The sequence below is a fragment of the Indicator indicator genome, chromosome Z, assembly GCF_027791375.1.
Source record: "Indicator indicator isolate 239-I01 chromosome Z, UM_Iind_1.1, whole genome shotgun sequence".
Classification (NCBI taxonomy): Eukaryota; Metazoa; Chordata; class Aves; order Piciformes; family Indicatoridae; genus Indicator; species Indicator indicator.
In genome coordinates, this window is record NC_072053.1 from 23,538,570 (window position 1) to 23,557,567 (window position 18,998).

General features: G+C 40.1%; 1 protein-coding gene across 1 annotated transcript in view; it reads left to right on the forward strand.

Moving 5' to 3' along the window:
- Positions 1 to 18,998, forward strand: part of GHR (growth hormone receptor) — an 88,671-nt gene that overhangs the window by 13,848 nt on the left and 55,825 nt on the right. Inside the window, exon 2 of the mRNA XM_054398287.1 lies at positions 1,658 to 1,737. Within this exon, the coding sequence (XP_054254262.1) occupies positions 1,668 to 1,737 (70 nt within the window). The 5' untranslated portion in view covers positions 1,658 to 1,667. The remainder of the gene's footprint in view (positions 1 to 1,657; positions 1,738 to 18,998) is intronic.

Sequence of the window (18,998 nt, forward strand, 5' to 3'; positions counted from 1 at the left end):
TGTCCCCTTGAGAACAAGGGAGGTACTTTTGGAGGGACTGAGCACCTGGCAGGTCCCCAGAGCTCCCCCAGTTCTTTATTTGCAGCTGCCCCATGCTCTCTCAGACTATCCACAGGATGCCCAGGTGATGCAGCTATTTATCCCTGCAGTGGTGTGGATGTGGCAGGGAGCATCTCTTGGCTTGCCTTTGCAGATGTCAGTTAGTCTGTTCTAGCCTAGAGCAGTAGTAATGATTACTTCTTGTACTGAGCCTGAAACTCAAGATTTATTGAGCAGTTGTGTTAATGAGGGTGTGAGCGCTATTTTCTGATATTCAAGGTTTATGCTAACAGCACGAATTGAGGAATCTGTAGTTGGTAATAATTTTTTTTCTGTTAGTTTCTTTCAGTCTGTTCTCTTGGGCTAAGTAAATTAAGGAATTAGGTCTTAAATTCAGTGTTATCATAGTTTTAACATACCCAGTGTGCTTATGTTTTACAACTTCTGACTAAAATTGGAGTTTGCTAACTCTACTAGGCAACTCGCTATTTTTTGATACCCAGATTAAACAGCATCAGTTGTTAATCAGTAATATCCATCTAGAGATTGTTACTCATCAGTGAACTTGGTTGTTTGGACACTTGTGATTTAATCTGCTATTAGGTGGAGAAAGAAAATGTCTAATAGAACACACTAGCATGATTGTAAATGATCAGGTAGTAATCCATGGTATGTATGTTTTCCCTTTACTGTATCTAGAGACTTCATGAGCTTTTGAGGGCATGGTACAATTTTGTGCAGAAGGCTGAACTGCCTTCCACTGTCTTCCCTATCGGTATCAAACGCTGGTGATAATAGAAGCAGGAAAGTAGTGTTCCTCAAATCGGAACATGTGATGGATGAAGGTGCCTTCTCAGAAGTAACACAGGTAGTTTCCGACATGAGATACTCCTCCTGAAGAACAGTGTGGCAGAGCCGGGGCACCAAGGCAGGTGTTCAGGGCTGTGCAAGGTGCTGGTAGGGAGCACAGTAGAGAATCAGCCTGAGATAGTTGCGTTCTCTCAGCCTTGCAGCACTTCTGGCATGATGCCTGCAGTAGACAGTGGCTACAGCCTACTACGCCAGCGTTTCTCTAGCAGCCACTTGGCTTTCTCGTATGGAGGCTGGGTTATTAAACTCCTCTCAGCTTTATTGCTTTACGTCCTAGACCCAGGAAGGGTTATATACAGCATGGAAAGATGAATGCAACTTCAGAGGAGCATGAGCAGAGAAAGGATCATCATATCTTTGTTTCCTCAATGAGATACTGTTCTTTTCCAACTTTGTTGTTTAACATGGGCTTGTCATGGGGCTCCATCCTCCAAAGACTGCTGTGGAAGGAGTGCAACTACTCCTTGGAACAGGCTACAAGTTGACAGTACTTTTTTTTCCCCTTATATATTAAATAAACTAGAAACACATAAGCTAATTCTTTTATAAAAATAGTATATACTGTCTGTCCTAGGCTGCCAGATGATGTATGACTTCGTGAGGCAATAAATCACAAACACTTTAGTATAGACTTCTGGTTTAAATCCATTCAGAATGTCCGTAAAACTAGATGGTAGTTTAAATGTCATGTCATATAAGTAATACTAGTTTATAAAAAAAAAAAATCTGCTGTCTTTTGTTACTACAGAATTAGAGGTATGGATCTTTGGCATCTGCTGTTTGCTTTGGCACTGGTCTGTACAAATGACTCACTTTCTGCAAGTGATGGTAAGTTTTTTAATACCTTTCTGTGCCTTGGTGTGTGTGTATGTGTGTGTGTATATATGTATATATATGTGTATATGTATCTTTCTATAAAGAGTATTCTTATGTTGTGTGTCATAACTATGCAAGTTCCTTGATTACAATAACCTGAGTACATAATATAAAATGTTTAAAAAAAAAAAATCAGTTAATCTTGGTGTAAAGGTAATGGATGAGATTGAGAAATGTGTCAGAACAAAGGCGAATTTTGCAGGTAGCATTAGGTGTGTGATGTGTAAACAGACTGGATGAATATTGATGTTGGATACCTGGATTTTCTTTGCTCAGGTACTGAAGTTATGTGAGAATTGTATGGGGTTAATTTTTTAATAGAAACTGATTTTTTTTTTCCATAACAAATGTTTTTAGTATATTTATATGTCAAGTGTAGAACTACTTGGAATTTCAGAGGAAGCATTTTAAGACTGTACACTATGGGTTTCAGGCCAGTGTGAAAAAGTGTCTTTAAAAGTACTCAAGCAGAGGTTATGAAAGGGATTTGAAAAGAGCATGTACCCTCTACAAGCCAACTGGCTATGGGTAGCTCTCAAGGAATCTTTTTTAGCAAGGAAAAGTTCTGAATGTGTATCCTGTTATTCAGCAGATCTGCCCAGGGTTCATATCCACTGAATGTACCTCTGGTTTTCCACAGTTGTTCTTCCCATCCTTGTTCAACTCAGTTCTTTCATCTTCTGAATTAAATACCAGGTTGGACAGTATTTGGTCCAGATGAGCTTTTTCCAATGCTTTTTCATGTTGGAACCAGCAGTGATTTAGCACCATTTCTGTATCACCTGGAAACCTGTCCTGGCTCTGACAGGTCCTCCGGGACTGGTCTTTTACTCTTTAAGAACAAAAAATTTCCATTAACTCCGGTAGGATTGTATGTTGTGTCAAACTGACTTGCTTATGCTGATTTTGAGCTGCTCCTGTAAGCCAATGCAACTTAACTTGGTCTGCTATGTCTTGTTCTGGCCTTTGGAAAGAACTGTAAGTGTTTTCCATAATTACTAATTGTATGCAAATGTGTTACTGCTTTCTCTGAGATCCATGAAGCAGCTTTAGAAGGGTTGCTCTGTAAGGAGATTCCCCTCCTGACCTCCTAGCCAAAATCACTGTTAGCAGAGAAGGTCAGAGAAGGCAGTTTGATGAGTAATGAGGGGGGAAAAAGTGGGCTGGAAACACTTTCCACCACATACTCTAAATAAATGGATACAATTTTCAGTTAAAATTTCTGTCAGCTCACAATTTTTTTTTTTTTTTAGCTCCATACTTAGGTGTTGTTGAATGCAAATTAAATACCTATATAGTTGCAAGCCATGTTTCATTATTCTTTTTAGTGTTGTTTTTAGAGTAGTTGTTTTTAGAGTACGGTGCTTAAACTGAAGCACTATGGCATAGTCGCTTGTAGTCGTAACCGGCCTCCAATTTACAAGTATAATCATCTCCCTTCACTCTGATACAAATCTGTATTTCCTTGGAGTTGCATACTTAAAATTTCCAGATATCTGTATTTGCAGAAGCACTGGAGAGTTGTAAGGGGTATTGCTTTGTGATTAATGGAAACATTAAACTGAAGTAAGATATAATTAGAACTCAATCAGTTTTCAGGGAATTCATCAATGAAGTCTGTTTTGTTGATTTAAAAAGTGGTTTGAACAGGGAAAACACAACTTTCTGTTTATGTACTTCTATGTGTGTGGCTGAAATGGTTGTCCTCTGTTTTGTCGGAATTTTACAGGTTCTCCTCTCCCTTCCTAGTTAAGACTTTAACACTTACCAAATTTGGGTTGACTTGCTAGCATATTATACCCTTGAAGGAGATGAAACCAAGTCTTCACTTTCTTTCACTGCTTTTGTTTTTGACTTGCAGCAGCGCTTTCATTCTGCTACCTGTATCTCCAATGGGAAATGAGTGTGCCTATTTAAGCAAGTATAAGGAAGTCTGGGGCAGCAAAGTATTTATTTTTGTTAGAATTAGGCTGAAACAATGTGGGGGTCTTTATTTAATGTGTTATGAATCCTTCTCTGTCTTCTGACTAAAAAAAAGAGAAATTTAGAGAATAAAGTTGCGTAATAATTTTACCCTATTTGTGTACCAATCTCTGTGTACCAATCTCAGTTAGACCTATGAACTGAAATAAAATTAGCAAATTTGTCATTGTCATTCTACTGAAATGTGGAAAGTCAGTATTTCACAGTGAAGCATGATATATGTACCAGCTTCTATTCATTGCCACATGCAGAATGGTCAGTAGAGCAAAAATTAATTTGTCTTGACTTGATCCTTCTGCCCAGTGTCTGCATTTTGCAGTACATCCATTCAATAGATGAATATAATCCCTACTCAAATGCAGTCTACTGGACCAATTGATTTCTCTCTTGAGTTTTAAGAACACATGAGGACTTTTTGATACTTGGCAAATGGGGTGTGGTGCAGATGTCCAAAAGTCAGTAAAAGATCTGTGTTATAAATAAAACTTAATCATCACATCACTTTTGTGTGACTTTGTATATACTGATCAAATAGTATCCATGAGCTTACTTTAAAAATCAAAAATTAAGAACACTCTTAGTTTTGTTTCTGTTCTTAAATCCAAGACCCAATGCTAAATACACACGTCACAGTTTGCTACAGTTTGCTGCATTATTAAAAAAAACTGGGTATGAAGGGAACAGAGCTTTGTTGATCCAAGAATGAACTTCTAACCATTAAACTGCTTGTAATGCTGTAACATATTTATTCTGAGTAGGGGAAATTCTCCACTGAGAAAGACAGGAAAGTGTAAGCTGAATAGGAATGTTAAGAGATAATAGCATGAGAGCACATTGTATGCTGTTCTTGCATGGTTTAGGATATAGTATTAGGCAAGATCTGTTGATTAGCAGTTTTGTTCTTCCTCTCTCATGTGAATGTGCTTGTACCTGCAAAAGTTCTTGTGAGCATCCAAACCCACTCAAGTGATGAATCCTGACAATCTCACAGAGCTCTGCCCTGAATAGTCTTGCTCAGGCTTTCCTGTAGACTCAATTACATGTGCTGCATTGAAATGTCGCCAAAGGGACTGGATTTGTAGTGTCTTGGTTCCCTAAGAAATCCACTTCAAAGATTGTATTTCTTCTGGCAGCACACTAAAGAATTACATGTCTTGCTAATCTTGCACCAAAGCATCTTACTGACCTGTACATGGAAGGCTTTTATGTCTTGAAAGCAAGTAAAGCTCATGTTCTTTCTTCCAGGAGCCTGTGCTTTGGGCTGTCCTTGTGCTGGGGCTGGATCCACCCTTGGCATATGGCAAAATCCTATACATGTTCCCTCCTGAGTAAGAGGGTGTGGGGTCAGCAGTTGGCCAGACTGCTCCACAGCATTCCAGCTTAGCTATGGGATATTTAAGTCACCTATTTGCTGTCTCCAGGCCAGAGCCAAGTTCTGCTGGAGGTTTTCCATTGATGTAGCTTGCTTTTTTGCTCTTTTGTGAAAACCTTGGCTTGCCAGCTCCTTAAACTGAGGCTGCAGCTAGTGTAACTGACAGGCGTGCCCACCATCTCTGAGGTGGTGGAGCTTAACGTGACTTAAGCATGTCTGCTACTCCAGGTCTTTGAGTGTAATTCAGAGCTGAGCAGACCTGGATTTGCCTCCTCTTACTGGGGGACACCGACCCACATGCTGTCCATGTCTTTGAGATGCCTGCTGTATGATGGTCAGAACAGAGGGAGTGGTGGAGAGAAAGCATAAAGGAAGGCAGTTTCTAGGAGGTGTGTAATTACCACGGGTAAATAGGTTTTGTGCCCTATGCATCAGAAAACATCAGGCCCATTTTCACAGCTAACAAAGACATTTTTGTTGAGCTTATGCTTCTAAGTTTAGGTTTCTTCAAAAACAGGGAATCCTGTGATAGTCTTTAATTCTTAATTTAACTTAGTTAATTCTGTACACAAACAAAAAGCAGTACTGCTTCATAAGTAGATCACCTGTGTCCATGAAATACTGTAATTCAAGAAAGAAATAAGAACCTTTACATTCCTGTGCACTTGCACAACATTTGCTTGAGATGTATGTATTAATGTAACTGCAGAGTTTCAAATACACATCAAGTATACACCTAGGTATTTTGGTTTACTACACCTGCTGACCTCAGAAGTCGTTCAGGGGAATTGCTCCAGACACAGATTGCACAACGTTTAGTAAGCAAAATAGATTTTTTTGTCTGCTTGTTCCTTTTCTGCAGTTAATGAGTGTAGGTTACATAAGGACATAGAGGAATAAACCGGGCATTAGACCCAGTTAATAAAACAATACATAAGCTCAAGCAGTCCCAAAACTAATTTCTTCCCTGTAAAAAGAAGTGGGAAGTGTCTTTTTTCATTTTTATACTAGATCAGAATTCATTCCAGAACTGTGTTAGTTCATCCTCTGAGGCAGGTTTAGAGTGGCATTCACATTTAATGATAGTACAATGAAAATATTTTTTTAGTGAATCAATTTTGTACAATGATAATTCCAAGAGCTACAAGCCTGAATTTATTGTTCATTTTATCTAATCCAATTTTCGAAATGTATGTAGGTTTTTTTCCATTATAGCTTTCTTTAGGTATTATGTGAAGCTGTTACTTGCAAATGTTATGTGCAAATGTCACTTTTATGTAAGAAGTAGGATTAATTGTTTTCCCTTCTGAAATATGTCAAACCATATCCTGGCCTGCATCGAGAGAAGCATAGCCAGCATGTCGGTGATTCTCCCCCTCGGCACTACTCTCATGAGACCCCCACCTGGAGTACTGTGTCCAGTTCTGGAACCCCTCTTACACGAAAGATATGGATGTGCTGGAGTGTGTTCAGAGAAGGGCCATGAGGATGATCAGAGGGCTGGAGAACCTCTCTATGGAGACAGACTAATCCCATGGAGACCGACGGAGAGAGTTAGGGTTGTTCAAATTGGAGAAGAGAAGGCTCCAAGGAGACCTCTTATTGTGGCCTTTCAATATCTGAAGGGGGCCTACAAGAAAGCTGGTGAAAGACTTTTTAGGGTATCGGATAGCGATAGAACTAGGGGGAATGGATCCAAGCTAGAGGAGGGGAGATTTAGATTAGACATTAGGAAGAAGTTCTTCACCATGAGGGTGGTGAGACACTGGAACAGGTCGCCCAAGTTGGTGGTGGAAGCTCCATCCCTGTTTAAGGCCAGGCTGGATGTGGCTCTGAGCAACCTGATCTAGTGGAGTCTGTTCCTGCCCGTGGCAGGGGGGTTGGAACTTCCAACCCTGACAATTCTGTGAAATCTAGTTTTTACTTGCATCAAAATGTTCTTTTGTCGTGCTGACTTTTGCCTTCTCATAGTACTGTTATGTTTTGTATAAATTACACACCCAGATTAAACCATCTAAGTGTAGGTGTGCACTGGATATCAAAGCTCTCAGTTGTAGAGCTGGAGATTGAACCTGTAACTCATTCATAGGGCTTTAGTACCATTAAAGACAGCTCTGGGCACCCAGGGGACATCTATTTCACACTCACAGCAGGACCTACAGGATATCTGCATTATTCTGGAATAGCAAGAAGCTTAGAGAGCTCTATAAAAAGTTCAAGGCCAGGCATCTTATATGTACCTGAAAATCTGGTTTCAGCCAATTAAATCAACTCCATCAGCTGTGGATACCAAAAGATATGTATGAATTATGGATATCCTCTAGATACCCAAAAAAATCTGCATGAGACTTCTATATAGGACATCTGAATTCTGCTCTATCTTGCATACAGAGAGTTTAATATTGGTGTCTTCATTTTGAACTGAATCTCACCCTGGTAATAGCTCCCTTGTTTGGATACACATAATTCTGTGTGCTTTTTCTGGGTTGTGTCATAGCTGCTGAGCCACAAGTTACAGATTTTCTGCTACAGCAAAGGTGAGGAGTGTTCTCAGCAATGTGCTCTTGTGGTCAAGAAGGCCAATGCCATTCTGGGGTGTATTAGAAGGGGTGTGGTTAATAGGTCAAGACAGGTTCTCCTCCTCCTCTACTCTGCCCTGGTGAGGCTGCATCTGGAATGCTGTGTCCAGTTCTGGGCCCCTCGGTTCAAGGACAGGGAACTGCTTGAAAGAGACCAGCACAGAGCCACAAAGATGATTAAGGGAGTGGAACATCTTCCTTATGAGGAGAGACTGAGGGAGCTGGGCTTCTTTAGTTTGGAGAGGAGGAGAGTGAGGGGTGACTTCCTTAATGTTTATAAATACATAAAGGGTGAGTGTCAAGAGGATGGAGCCAGGCTCTTCTTGGTGATGCCCAGGGACAGGACAAGGGCCAATGAGTGGAAGCTGAGGCATAGGAAGTTCCATGGAAACATGATGATTTTTTTTTTTCACTGTGAGGGTGATGGAACACTGGAGAGGGCTGCCCAGGGGAGTCTCCCTCTCTGGAGATGTTCCAGACCCACCTGGATGCATTCCTGTGTGATCTGCTCTGGCAGAGGGATTGGACTAGATGATCTTTCGAGGTCCCTTCCAGCCCTTAACATTCTGTGATTGTCACTGGACTGACAGGATAGCAGTTGGGTTCTTGCTGTCACCGTGAAGTTAAGACACAGATATTGTCTAAATGCATTGATGTGACTTCTGTTAGCAGAGGAGTTCTTACTCTGAGCAGGATGGTGTCATTGAATTGCAGCATATTATCTGCTGAGAAAAGGAAATTTGTCCATCTCCTCATGGAGTCAAGAGGTACTGGGAACTTTGTTACTTGGCTTGAAATGTTCAGGTAAAAGATAATAGCTTTGTGAGGCTGACAACAGGTTTTGTGATTGAGTTGAACTCAAATTTTGTAAATTGCAGTGAGTGTAGCAACAAGCCTCTTCTCACACATGAAAGATATTCTTTTATTTATAATGACTTAATGACTTTTTTTGATAATCAGGAAGACTAGACATTCATGTATCTCTATTTAGTTTTATATACATATATATATTTATATATATAACACAACACTAATCTTATTAGGAAGTGGCAAAAGATAATGAGAAAAGGCAGAAACTTCCTTAGATTAAGACACAAACTCTTCCCTCCTCTTGGTAAATAGTGGTGCTATGACATAGTAGGTAGTCACTTGTTCATTGTGGCCATTTTCTCTTGTTAATTCTTGTGAATGCTGTGTCTTTGCTGCAAAGTTTCTTGGTGTTACCTGCTTTCTCTGTTGTATGCACTTGCCTAAGTACAGAACACAAGCCAAAGCAGAGCCGGCACTAAAATCTCAAAAGCTCAAAAATTAACCATCAGCTTAATGAATTATGGTTTACATGGAGAATCAAGAATGCATATTTAAAACTCCTACCTGCAGACAAAGCCTTTAGAATAATTTCTGTATTTCCAGAAATGTGTTTCTGAGAAAGACCTTGTTCCATTATGTAAAAGGAGTAGCTATAGAGCCATTTCAGGAGCCAGGATCAGAAAGCTTGGCATAGGAAGGCAAAAGTTTCACCACTCTGATCTGGCTAAGCCATTTCAGCTGGAGGGAAGAGTCATTTTGGCAGAGAGTAGTATTTCCGTCATCACTTTCTACTGTAGTTAGGTATGGCTTTGGTGGCTAGCAGAAAAATCCAAGGTCTTGGATGTTGCATTTCTGAGTTACTTTTACTGCTTTTGCTTCCCAGCAAGAAGGATGTATTTCATTTATTTTTCAGATAAGCCTTTTTTTTCTGTGCCAGTGTGCCAGTACCTTTGCTCTCACATGGAGAAGGAAGGGTTTAACCGTGTCTCTCTTCCATGTTTGGAATATACATGGTATTTTAATGGGAAGAGGTTTGGGATTTCTAAGATTAGAAGACACATGCTGGAAGTGAATTGCAAACAGGCCTGCTTTTTAAGAAAATAGAAATATGCTGCTGAAATTTTCAGGTATAGCAGCCCCTAAAAAAATCCATGCTTAGGCTTGTAACTGAGTAGATCCAGTGGTTCAAATACTAACGGGAGTTGACAGAGACTTGTCTTCTTTGTCCTTTCCTCCAAACCACATGTGTGACTTAAGCATTCTCTGAAGACTTTCAAGACTTTGGATATCTTTACCCACAAGCCTGCCAAAAACACTTAATGAACAATCAGCTTCAGTCAGGCACCCTGCAAAATAACGTATATGCCATAGTTATCCCATCCTCTTATCTCTGTTATCTTCATCATTCCTGCTATTTTGTACATTTCATTCATTACTCTTTAGGTGCCATTATATTTTCTTGTCTTTTGAACACAAATCCACGAATTTGCTGTCCTCTCCTGGGTTTTGAAGTCATTTGCAAGAACTGGCCACACCTGTATTCATGTCAGGTGTAGTCAGAAGGAGAAGCCAGTCTTAGTGCTCCTCAGCTGTAAAGTCTGTAATCCCAGGAAACATCTTTAATCTCCTAAACCAACCACACGTTAGTCCTGTGAACCAGAATTGTTCCTTCTTTACCAGGGCTGACCTACACCCAAACCTTCTGGCTGACAGTGGCTACTTGTGGCTTGCCTTTGGAGGAGAAGCAGTGAAGGCGGATTGAAACTTGAACTTTTTCCTGTATGTGCAGTTAAGTCCATGTATTTCAAGAGGAAGATCAGATGGTGAAGATGATGGAAAAATGTTCTCAGCATTTTCTTACCATTAATAAATCAATAGTCACAGTTTTTGCTTTAAGTCCTGTTTCGGTGTTTTACCTGTAGTTGTGTATTTCATGTAAGTTGTTTAAACAGTTTGCAGTGCATTAGCCAAATGAATCCAGTTAATGAACTGGCTGTGCAGCAGGGGAAGGAAAAGTAGTTCAAGCAAATAAACAGTAATCCGTATTATAAAAGCGTATTGTGAGTATGAATCATTCCATGCAGCAGAGCACACACAAAGCATATTGCTTTCAATACCACCCATCTGTAACACAAAAAAGCAAAATAAATCTTTGTTACTGCACATTCATAGCATACAGTGAAATGACCATGGGAAGGGGTAACATTTTTTTCACTAATTTAAACAATGATGCACTTGTGCAATAACTTGAACTGCCCGATTTAAAATACAGAGATTTTTTAGAACTAAGATGCTGTCTTCTGCAGTGTTGCACCTTTTCTTTCCAGTCTGTGCTCTCTCAAAGTGATAGTCATAATCAAACTGGAAACACAATGGAAGTGGGTGTGGGATTTATGGAGCTGTCAGGGAACAAATCTGGTTCCTGCTGGTATACATGTGTCTGCATTGTGTGCACCTCAGCATTATTTTGACACACCTAGACCTTCTCTTCAGCAGTTAAGGGGATCAGAAGTGAAACATTTTAGAGCTGGACTTCACCAGTATCCTTGAATCACATACAGCAGCTCTGAAAGCTTTGTGCTGTTCACCATCCTCAGCAGAACCAGATTTTCTTGGCTGCAGCAGCACTTCCAAAACAGTGATGGAAAGGAGAACAGGAATGAGGTCGTGCTGGAGAGCTTGACTGTTGTGTGGCCCACCACAACAAGCTTCTGGCAAGATTCTCCAGGGGGAATGAAAATACTGGAAATGTAAAAAATCTTGGTACTTAAGACAGAGATTTCTCTATTTTAATTTTTCTTAGTGCCCATTGTAGAAGCATTCTGTAAAATTAACTGGTAAGAGCAATGGTTAGTTTTCTGCAGAACTTTCAGAAAACTGTCACATTCCTAGAGATTTTGAGTTCTTCTTGGATAATGCAGTGAGGATTTTCTATTTCTCAGAGTACAGGATTATTTTTTCTGCAGATCACAGAAATTCAGAACAGAATCACAGAACTGTCAAGGTTGGAAGGGACCTCAAGGATCATTTAGTTCCAACCCCCCTGCCATGGACAGGTTGCTCAAAGCCACATCCAGCCTGGCCTTAAAAACATCCATGGATAGGACTTCCACCACCCCCCTAGGCAACCTGTTCCAGTGTCTCACCACCCGCATGGTGAAGAACTTCTAACATCCACTTTGAATCTACCCGCTTCTAGTTTTGCTCCATTCCCCCTAGTCCTATTGCTACCTGACATCCTAAAAAGTCCCTCCCCAGCTTTCTTGTAGGCCCCCTTCAGATACTGGAAGACCACAATAAGGTCTCCTCAGAGCCTTCTCCAGTCTGAAGAACCTTAACTCTCTCAGTCTGTCTCCATAGGAGAGGTTCTCCAGCCCTCTGATCATCCTCGTGGCCCTTCTCTGGACACACTCCAGCACATTCAGATCCTTCTGGTAATAGAAGCTCCAGAACTGGATGCAGTTCGCCAGGTGGGGTCTCACCAGAGTGGAGTAGTGGATGAGAATCACTTCTGTCAACCTGCTGGCTATGCTTCTCTTGATGCAGCCCAGGATATGTTTGGCTTTCTGGGCTACAAGTGCACACTGGTGGATCATGTTGAGCTTCTCATCCACCAGCACTGTGGTGGTTTGAGGCTGTGCCTTTAAAAATTGTTACAGTTTTTGAACAGAAAAATAGAAAAATGTAAATAAATCACTACGGGGTGTAAAAAGGAAAAATATTGATTATTCTAAACACTTTCATTGGAGGCATAGATTCCTTATGGAAGCGGTAAGATTTGGTTCTCAAAACAATCTTTGGGCAGTGCAGTGCAGTGCAGTGTGTTCTGCTCTATCTTCTTGCTTCTTCACTGGGAGGATTTCTATCACACTTTCACTAACCTTGATCTCATTGCTTTGTCTTGGTATTAACCAGGGGCATCAGGAGGATGTAGAGTAGCTGTAAGGTAGTCTGACAGAATTGGTCTTTTATCTAAAAGGGCATGAATAATGTCAGTTCAGTCTCGTATTTCACTCTCATTAAGTTGGTAAAGGCGATTTTCCCGGAGTTTCAAAGAATGCATCAGGAAACTATTAAATATTGCGTAGTTGGGATTTTATCACTTGCATAAGCCTTGGAACCAACAATGTAGAATGTAGCAAACCTGACAGCAATTCCATAAAGGATTCAAGGAAACTGCACATGTGAAAGTTTGTCCAGTGGGTAACACAAGTTGGAAGAAATTAGAAAAGAAGTATATACTGGTAAATGCATTGATAAATATGTTGCATTTATGAGTGTGTGTAAGTCATGTTTCTAACCAGGGCAATTACATGCCTGGCTGGTAAATACCATTGTATTGGGATTAATTCTCCTCAAAGTATCCTTCTAGTGCTGTGTTTTGCAGCAGTAGTTGATAACACAGCAGCGTTCTGGCTACTACTGAACTAGTATCCAGGCTGTGTTGTTCCGTTTCCCCATCCCAAGAGTATGCTGAGGGGTGGGCAAGAATCTGGGAGGAGACACAGCTGGGCCAGCTGACCCAAACTGGCCAAAGGAGTATTCCATGCCGTATGACCTCAACTCAGATAAAAGAAGGAAGTGAAAGAAGGAAGTTGGGGGATTTGGCCATGGCATCTGTCTTCCAAAGGAACCACCAAGCATAGAGAGCCCTGCTTCCTGAGGCTGACCATCATCCTGCTGATGGGAAGTAGAGACTAACATCTCTCTCTGCTTTCATTTCCATGCAGTATATTGCCTTTGGTTATCATTATTATTAAACTGCTTCTCTCTTATTACTGGCTTTTGTTATATTTTCCCCTCTCCCCTTCATTTAAGAAGGGCAGTGATAGAATGGCTTTGGTGAGCATTTGGCCCCTAGCCAGGGCCAAACCACCACAACCATGTGCCTCACGTTTCTCGTTAAAAGTGCTTGCCACCCACACCTACTGTAGTACCATAAACCAGGAAAACTGTTACAATTAGTAAATATTAAGTCTTAAACTAGAACATGTACAAAGTTAAATGATGTCGTTATATCCTTTGCATTTGTGTTTCATCTCCACCACTGAAGCACAAAACAAAAGAATGATGTGATAATTTGAGTGTTAACAGGAAATTACAAGTGTTAGGGAAGCAAAGTAGGTCATAACTGTAAACGTTAACATGGTCTATTTGTTGTTTACTGTTAATGACCAAATAGTTAATACTCAGTGAAAATGCTGATGTCAACTATAGTAACTGTTGTAGAGGATTTAATTCAAACCGTCTGTTTTAATCCCCTTGTATATATCCCAGGTTGGTCTTTACTTGCAGTGAAGTGTTTTTCTGGAAGTTAAAAGTAATTATTAAAGGAATGGAAATTATTAGTGTTTCTTGGTTTGGCAAGGAAAACAAATGCCTTTTTAAATTCTCAGGGTTCTCCGTTTCAGAGAGCTTCTACAGCAGAAATGGTTGAGAGTGGACCATAGCACAGGAGTCTTTTCTGTCATAAGCTATTTGTTACATATTTGGGAGTATTTGGGCTTCACCCTGTTGAGGTATTTGGAAATAAAAGTCACTGGTCTGATTATTCTGCACTGTTTAAATAAATCTGTTTATTTCTTAGACCAAAGGAAATATGACTGGTTTATTAAAAAGGAGATATTAACCACTAATGAACAATGTGGGAAAATACTGGTGTGTATGCTTGAACAACATTATTTGTTTTCTAGTGAACTGTTCCATTCTTCAGTATATTCTTCAGATTTGTTTAGGATGTTTAGTCTTGCTAGCTAGTTTAGTTATCTTTGAATGTAACTGCCTTGTCTGTTTTAGTCAGAAATTGCCATGTTATTCAAGGGTGCCTCCACTTGGCTCCAGAGCAGAGATTTTCATGCTCTGAAGGTCTACCAAGCCACTTCACAGCAAAAGCATTTGCATCTAGGGCAGCTCCAAAAGTAATGAAATGGAAGTGAGATCAATAGCTTATTATCTTGCCTTTCTGACTCCACAGCATTTACACAATGGGAAGCTGCAGAAACTAATCAGATAAACCAAAGGTATCTTCTCTTGCTCATGGCACATGCCTTTCAACATACCTAGAGCCTTTCAGAACTAAAATCCTGAATGGATAATGCCCTACTTTACTGAAGTAGAAGGCAAGACATTGCTCTTGAGAAGGTTCAGTGGGGCATCTCCAGGGTATCCAGCTATCACAGCTGAGACTCTTTGATCTCCCATTCTTGGCCAAGTCAGTTGAGTTACATCCTTGTCTGCAAAAATAGTTGCAATAATATTGCAGAACCCTCCTTACTAGGCCTTCATATTAAGAAAGGTAGCATAGACACAACCAGCAGAATTTAATATTGTTGCACAAAAATATTTGGCTGCTCTTACCAACTTTTCTGAGGTCATGAACACTGTTTATTGTTTGCAGTAAGTTTTTCACTGGGTTGGCCTATCTTTCCTCCTCAACTCAAGAAATACTTGGGTTTTTTACCAGGAGGAACATACATTACAGAATCTGGCACGTTTCCTGTGGTGCAACCATGTGAATGTTTTGTTAAGATAAGTGAATGACAGATTCCAGTTGGTGTTTTGCAGGAGGTGAGATCTTCTTTCCAGAAGTGCTGACCACCTCAAAATAACTATATTCTCCTTGCAAAGCTCCCAGTCTGACATATTATCCCTCCAGTACAGCAGGCTTGATACTCTGCTACACCAGTTTGTCTAGCTAATAGAACTAAGTAGCAGTTCCATTTACAGGAAAGACTGTGCAAGAATTGCATCTATCAGACATAGCATTTGGTCTGTGTTATCCAACTTTATAACAGAAGACTTGATTGTAAATTATTTTTAAGTGCTGATTTTCAGTTACGAGATCTTGTTACCACTGGAATTCAATGTGGTTTTTCTTCCAATTTGTTAAGCCAAAAGTGCAATTTTTTCCTAAGAGAACAAGGCTCTGTTTTCTTCTTGTTTAGAATTGTCAACAGTTAAAAGTCCTGCAATTTTATTTCATTATATCTCTTGAAATCCTTTAAGAAACGTGAGGAATGACCATCATAGTACTTCGCACTTCACGTGTTGTAGATCTCAGCAGCTTGCAAGGATGTGAGAAACTCAATTAAGATAAATAATCCCAAGATACCTGTATATATAACTGGCTTACTAGAAACAGCATTGTATTTCCCAAAGTTATAGCTGTTTCTAAAGGAAGTGAAATTAAATAGACTTAGTATGTGGGCTCTTAATCCTCCTCAGGAACAGAAGTGGAGACCAGTAAAAATAATTTATGGACTCCTGGAAGTAAAGAGACTTGCCTGTAGGAATCTCATCATGCATTCAATTACAGTTTATCAAAAGCTGCTATAGGCCTTTAACAAATCACTTTTGTAAAAGTTCTGAAAGCATCATATCTGAACATTACTAGAGGTCAGCTGCCCTGATATCTTACATAGTTGGGGAAGTGCCACAGCATTTCCTGGTTGTTAACATAATACAGTGTAGCTTTTACATACAGCACATTAGAAAGATAAGTGTGATTTTTACACAAACACATAAGAAATCCTCCTTCCTTTAAATCAGGGCAAGGCATAGGTTGTAGATAAGGAATAAAAACTGTTCTGTGTGGGATGGGGATGGCTACAAGATAGACATATCCCCAGGAGGAGCAGAGCTGACATTCTCAAGTCCTTGCAGCCCAGCATATGGTACATGCCAGGACAGCTGCTCTGCAGAGAGCGCTTAGGCTGTCCTGAGTTCTCAAGTCTTTGTTTCAGTGCTAAGATGTGAGGTAGATTTGTATTACTTATTAAGACTGGTTTGGTGGAGTTTTTTTAGTTAGTAGATGGTTCCCATACAATTGGTGTGAAATTACCCTTTTCATTTTTATATTGGCTCCTAAAGGAAACACACCCTGGTTACCTGAGTTGTTACTAGCAGCTGTACCTGGCATGGGTCTCAGCAAAAAGGAAAAGGGATAGCAATAACCTGGGCTCTTCAGATGAGGCTGGAGCACATTGACAGGAACACTTGTTCCAAAGCTTCCAAAGTGGCTTCCAAGGCCATTTATTTGTTCTAAAGTAGGCAAATTCTCTGTGACTCCAGGAAAAGTAATAGATCTGTAATAATTACTTTGGTCTGAAACAAGCTTTCAGCATCTGGCTGTGCCACAGAAATTCCTCTGTGTCCTTGGAAAATTGATTAATTTCTGTTTTTCTGTGTCCCGGTCCCCAGCTGTAAAGTGAGGAGGCACTCTAAGGATAAACTCCATAATGGGTTTGAGTCAATCAGATATTATGGTGGTGAAATTGCTGAGGTTGTGCAATATCCTCTGTCAACAGCACTGCATTTATTGCTCAGAGCAAAACAATATCTCTTCTTCCAGTGCTTGCAGAGCTGGCAGACTGCCTCCTCCACCAAGGGAGGGGAAGGTGGCCATGTGCTTGTCAGAAGATAGGAAACACCACCACCAGGTAGAGAAAACACGAAGGTTTCCTCCAGCACATATTTGCTTTCTGCATGCATCTGCATACTTGCAGTGTCTATGCTTTTCTTCCGGCAGGCAAGGACTTGTGCTAATGCAGGCCCATAACTGCTGCCACGGCAAGCTGTGAAACAGCCACCCACGCTTCTGTATCTAAACGGATGGAGCTCGTGTTCAGACGTAATTCTTCAATCTGTGGCAACATATGCACGTAGTGTGTATATCTGTTTCTTCCCTGGTGTAGCATGGTGAAGTTGAGATACAAAAGGCTGCTTTTAACGTTAAAGATTTTGATAGTGTCAGCAGCAGTTTTGAACACTTTGTCGTGGTGCTGCTCACGTAGCCAAGATACTGAGAGTACTGTTTGGTGTTGCTTCAGTTCATTGATGTGCTCTCAGCATGTAAAAAGGCACAGGCAGTCGTTAAGAAATGTGCATTTTTCTTTCCTTAGTTGTTGCCCATGTGACCCTATAGCCATTCTCCCCACAGAAATAATATAATGCAGACTTAAAAATGGAAGTGCTGGAGCTTTTCAAAGAAGCAAGTATTTTGTTCTGAATTATAAACCTATTTTCACCTTTTTGTGTACTCAGAAAAGGCTGTATTGTCCTGTGTAAAGTTTTCTAAAATACTTCTGTTGTGGTCTCATATGCCAGATTTAGAAAATCTCAATTCAGATGATTAAATTTTGGAGAACCTGTAAGTGACCCAGATGCCCAAAGTGGTGGCTAATGCTGAGGCAACTGCTGGGACAGAAGAAGGGGTCCATGGTTTCTATTGACCAGCCGGTACTTGTGAAAGGTACTTTTAAAAGCAGGTGCTTGTATCAATTCTAACTACACTTTGATATGTTCATTTTTACATGTATTTGAAGATGCTTGGTTTCTGAAAGCTGTAAGCAAGCTGCGTTAGAAAATCACCAGGGTCAAGAAGTGTAATTGTTTTGGTGTTAGTAGGCCAGCAGCACAAGGACTTCTCTAAGTGTGCTGCACCACTTTTAGAGAGGATCTGTGTGAAGCACATTGAAACATATTGATGAAATGTTGCGGAAAAGGCTGCATTGTCCCTGGCTGAGCTGCACGTTTGCTTTGGACTGTGAATTTGGCACCGTTCAGTGAGACGAAAGAAATGCCAGTGCTAGAGTACAGTGCTTGGCTTCCTCCCTGCCTTCAAAACAGTCTAACTTGCCAGTTCCTTCTGCGTACACAAATACCAACTGGATTAATATAAATGTCAATTATAACACCATTTGGGACAGCCAGCAAACACTTGTTCCTGTCTGGCCCTTCTGTGGTGTGCATGAGCACCTTTAGCATCAGCAGGCCCTTTCCTAAGTAAAGGATGAGCTGCAGGTATCACATGAGCATGGGTCTTAGTGATCATTTAACTCTTTGTGTCTTTTATTAGGTTCTTCCCCTGATACCCTACCTTTTTTATTTTAAAGTTTTTGGTTTTCTGTCTGAAAATGTGGGAACTACACAATGCTGATCTGATTATCATGGATTTACTTATATGGATTTGGATTTTCAAAGACGAGAAGGTTATTGGGATTTTGAGGAGGGATAGAGTTGCCTTACTGTTTGTGTACTTGTATTTCCTTAACTTAACATTTTTAATTTAAACTAGGAAATCTCACCTCCAACTAAAATCATTTACCTATCATTGTGACACTAACAACCAACAATATTGAAAGTAGAAGCAATAATTAAACGTACCCTTATTTAACTGTTGTTGTGCATTACCTTGCTTTCTCAGTCTAAGTATTTCACTAATGAAGAAAAGACATTACTAAAAGCACGTGAATATAAAACATGTTATTAAAATTTTACTCTTTTTATAGTCTGAAAGAATTTTAAGAATTAAACTAAATTGCTTAAATGCAGGCAAAGCTTCAGACAGAAGATTTTAATGATCCTAGAAAATATCTTTCTCAGTGAAATGTCAGTATTACAGATTTGAAAGAAGAGGAATTTTAATTGTTTTTATACCTTCAAGGTAGCTTGTCTGTTACCTGTATTTT